General features: G+C 42.2%; 1 protein-coding gene across 1 annotated transcript; it reads left to right on the top strand.

Moving 5' to 3' along the window:
- Nucleotides 1–281: 281 nt before the first annotated feature.
- Nucleotides 282–522, top strand: LOC140697053 (small ribosomal subunit protein uS14-like). The gene has a single exon (XM_072963905.1). The coding sequence runs from the start codon at nucleotides 283–285 to the stop codon at nucleotides 520–522; it is 240 nt and encodes a 79-aa protein (XP_072820006.1). The 5' UTR covers nucleotide 282.
- Nucleotides 523–4,712: the final 4,190 nt, after the last annotated feature.

The following is a 4,712-nucleotide window of genomic DNA, read 5'->3' as shown; positions in this document are numbered from 1 at the left end:
TGAGAAGTTTTTGATTTCTAATTCAATCTCTTCTTATAAGTCTGTGAAGGTTTCTACTTCATCTTAAGTTAGTTTTGAAAATTTATCATCTGCTAGAATTTTGTTCATCTCATCCAAGTTATCTAATTTCCCTAATAATCTTTTCTAATTCTGTAAGAGCAGTAATGAAGCCCCCTTTTAGTGACTGATTTTGTCAGTTTGAACCGTCTCTCCTTTTTGGGGGTCAGTACATCTAAAGACTTGTCACTTTTCCTTTTGCCTCATTGCATCCGAGAAAGCAAGATGGGTCACCAGCAGCTGTACTGGAGCCACCCTAGAAAATTCGGCCAGGGTTCTCGCTCTTGCCGCGTCTGCTCAAACTGGCACGGTCTGATCCGGAAACACGGCCTCAATATGTGCCGCTGGTGTTTCCGCCGGTGTTTCCGCCAGGACGCGAAGGACATCAGCTTCATCAAGTTGGATGAAGTGAACGTCCTTGAGTGGACCGTCCAGCACATCTACATCATGCAGAAACAACGCTAATTCCTTGTATATAAAATAAAATTTCCAATTATGAGTGAAAAAAAGAAAGGTTTGTCATTTTTGTTTATCTTTCTGAAGAACCAGCGTGTCCAGAAGAACAGAGCTCTCGGTTTCATTTGCATTCTCTGCTGCTCCGTGCTCTCTGTTCCACCTGTTTCTGCTCTGATCTTTATTCTTTCCTCCCTGGTGCCTGCCGAGGATTTACTTTACTCCTCTTTTTCTGATTTCTTGAGGTGGAGGGTAGGTTACTGACTTGAGATCATGTTTTTAATATAGGTGTTCACAGCTGTAAGTTTCCTTCTGTGCACCTTTAATTACTTTACTTGCATCTCGTAAGTTTTGGTGTATTGTGTTTCATTTTTGTTCCTCTAAATGTATTTTCTAATTTCCCTTGCGATTCCTTCTTTGACCCATCAGCTATTTAAGAATGTATTACTTGATTTCCACGTATCTGTGGATTTTCGGATTTCCTCATATGGCTGATTTCTGTTTGAATGTCATTTAAATCCTTTTAAACTCACTTGGGCTTGCTTTGTAGTCTAGCAGGTGGCCCATCCCGAAGAGCGGGTCCCGGGCCCCTGAGAGGAATCTGTTGTGCTGGTACCGGGCGGAGGCCCTGGGGTGCCTGCTAGGTCTGGTAAGTGTGCGGTGCGGGCCCAGTCTTCTCTCTCCACGCCGACATCCTGCCCGGTGCCCAGCCGCGTGGGAAGGAGGCTGCCGGGGCCTCCAGCTGCTGCTGAGTTGTCCGTTTCTCCCTTCACTTCCATCAGCTTTACGTCCCGTTTTCGGATCCTGCTACGAGCTGCGTGTGTGTGTAAGACTGTGCGGGCTCTTCCTGGTGGGCTGACCCTTCTATCGCTGTGAAGTGCCCTCTTTGTCTCTGGCAACATTTTTTGCTTGTTTTGAAATCTATTTGGTCTCATCCTAGTGCAGCCACACCAGCGTTTCTATGGCTGTTCACACGTTATCTTTTCTACCCTTTCTTTGAAACCGGTATTCAAAGACACGCCTTTGCATCTTTCAGTGTAGAACGGGTCTCCTGCCGACAACGCATAGTCGGATCTTGGTTCATTTTTCAGATAATCTGACCACCTCTGCCCTTTGGCTGGATTGTCTAATTTATGCACATTCGAAGTTGCTGCTGACCTGGGTGGATTTATGTCTGCCAGTTTGCTTTCTGTTCCCTACGTCTCGTTATTTTCGTTCCTCTATTCTTTATTGCTTTATTTTGTATAAAGGCAAGGTTTCTAATGCAATGTGAGGAATCATTAATTCCTTTGACAATTTAAACTACATATCTGGGCTATTTATCTTAATTTATCAGCTCAGATTTACGCTTAGTTCCAGCAAAATACAGAAACTTTACTCTTAAATTGCTTCGTTCTGTCCTCTTTTTGTATTATTATTATGTATCTTGCACCACATAAGTCCTAAACCCAATGGTACATTTTAAAATTATTACTTTATATAATCATGTCTTTTTCTTCCAATTTGATTGAGATACAATTGACACAGAGCACTGTGTATGTCTCAGGTGTCCAGCACAGTGACTTGGCTCACGTACGTCATGAGACGTTTGTCACAATAAATTACTGAACATCCATCATCTCATATGTACACAAAAAACGAAACAGGAAGAATACTTTTCTTGTGACAAGAACTCTTAGGATTTACTCTCACCTGTTTTCACATTACAACACACAGTGCTCATTGTATTTCTCATGTTGTCCATTATGTCCCCAGTTACTCGCCTTATCGCTGGAAGTTTGTACCTCTTCATCACCTTCATTCAATTCCCCCACCTCCACCCCCTGCCCCCGATAACCACAAATCTGATCTTTTTTCCTATGAGTTTATTTTCTTTTGACGTATAATTGACCTGTAATATTGTTAGTTCTTGGTACGCAACACAATGATTTTGTACATTTCAAAATAATCACCGCGATAAGTTTAGTTACGGTATGTCCCTGCACAAAGACACCACATAGTTGCCGACCGTATTCCCCACACTGTGTATTTCAGTTCTGTGACTCATTTATTTTGCAACTAGAAGTCTGTGCTTTAACCTCAATCACCTGTTTATTCCCTACCCCCTCCCCTGGCAACCACCTGTTTGTTCTCTGTATAACTCTGCTTCTGTTTTGTTGTTTGTTCATTTGTTTTTCCACATGTAAGTGAAATCGTACAGTATTTGTATTTTTCCATCTGACATTTCACTTAGTATGATACCCTCTAAATTCAACTATGCTCTTGAAAGTGGTGAGATTCCGTGCTTTTTCATGATTGACGTGCACCACACCTCGATCCAGCCATCTGCTGACGGGCACCTGGGGTGTTTCCATGTCTTGGCTGCTGCAAATGACACCGTCATGGACACAGGGGCGCATATATATTTTCTAATCACTGCTTTTATTTTCTTTGGATAAATACCCAGGAGTGGAATTGCTGGATCATATGGTAGTTCTGTTTTTAATTTTTTTAGGAACCTCCATACTGTTTCCCATGGTGGCTGTGCCAGCCTGCACTCTCACCAGCAGTGCACAAGTGTTTTACTTTCTCCACACCCTCACCGGCACTTACCGTTTGTGGGCTTTTCAACAACAGCCATTCTGCCAGGCGTGAGGGGATGTGTCATCATGGTCTGGTGCTGAGCATCTTCTGATGTGCACGTGGGCCATCTGTACGTCTGCTATGGAAAAGTGTCTATTCAGATCCTCTGTCCATTTTTTAACTGGTCGTTTGTTTTTGACGCTGAGTTGAGTGAGCTCCTTGTGTATTTTGGACAGTAACTCCTTGCTGAATACAGCATTTGCACATGTCCTCTCCCATTCAGTAGATGGCCGTTTAATTTTGTTAGTGGCTTCCTTTGCTGTGCAAAGGCTCTTCAGTTTGATGTAGCCCGTTTGCTTACTTTCGCTACTGTTTCCTTCGCCAGAGGACACATATCCAGAAAACACTGCTGAGAGCAGCGCTGAAGAGCACGCTTCCTGCTGTCTTCAGGAAGTGGAATGGTTTCAGGTCTTATGCTTAAGTCTTTAATCCAGTTTGATTTTCTTTTGGCGCATGGTGTGAGAGAGTTGTCCAGTTTGATTCTTTTGCACACAGCTGTCCAGTTTTCCCAACACCATTTTTTGAAGGGGCAGTCTTGTCCCCACTGTATATTCTTGCCTCCTTTGTTGTAGATTAATAACCCATATAGGTGTGGGCTTATTTCTGGACTCTCTCTTCTGTTCCATTGAACTATGTGTCTGTTTTTGTTCCGGCACCATACTGTTTTGATGCCTGTAGCTTTGTAGTATGGTTTGAAATCAAGGCGTATGTACCTCCAGCTTTGTTCTTTCTTTAGATTGCTTTGGCTACTCAGTGTCTTTTGTGTCTCCACACACATTTTAATGTTATTTGCTCTAGTTCTGTGAAAAATGCCACTGGCATTTTGACAGGATTGCATGGATCTGTAGATTGCCTTGGGAAGTACAGTCATTTTAACAATATTAATTCTTCCAATCCAAGAACATGGTTTATATTTCCCTCTGTTTGTGTCATCTTCAGTTTCTTTCATCAGAGTCTTTTCGTTTTCAAGGTACAGGCCTTTTACCTCCTTAGTTAGATTTGTTCCTAGATGTTTTATTTTTAATGCAATTGTAAATAGGATGTTTCCTTAATTTCACTTTCTGATAGCTGGTTGTTAGCAGATAGAAATGCAACAGATTTCCGTATAGTAATTTCGTATCCTGTGACTTTACCAAGTTCGCTGATGAGCAGTGGGCTTCTGGTGGCATCCTTAGGATTTTTTACGTGTAGTGTCGTGTCATCTGCAGGCAGTGACAGTTCCACTTCCTTTCCCGTCTGGATTTCTTTTATTTCTTTTATGTCTTGTCTGGTTGCTGTGGCTAGGGCTTCCAACACGATGTTGAATAAAAGTGGTGAGACTGGGCTTCCTTGTCTTGGTCCTGATCTTAGAGCAAATGCTTTCAGCTTTTCACCTTGGGGTACGTCAGCTGTGTGCTTGTCATGTATGGCTTTTATTATGTGAGGTGTGTTCCCTCTATGCCCATTTTGTTGAGGGTTTTTATCATAAGTGAATCTTGAATTTTGTGAAAACCTTTTTCAGTATCTATTGACATGATCATTTTTTATATTGTGTCTTTTAAAGAAGCTGCGAGAAGAAAGGCGAGCAAGTACACACAGAG

Source organism: Vicugna pacos, chromosome 6, assembly GCF_048564905.1.
Source record: "Vicugna pacos chromosome 6, VicPac4, whole genome shotgun sequence".
Classification (NCBI taxonomy): domain Eukaryota; kingdom Metazoa; phylum Chordata; class Mammalia; order Artiodactyla; family Camelidae; genus Vicugna; species Vicugna pacos.
The sequence above is the reverse complement of the archived record's forward strand: the minus strand, read 5'-3'. Positions and strand labels throughout refer to the sequence as shown.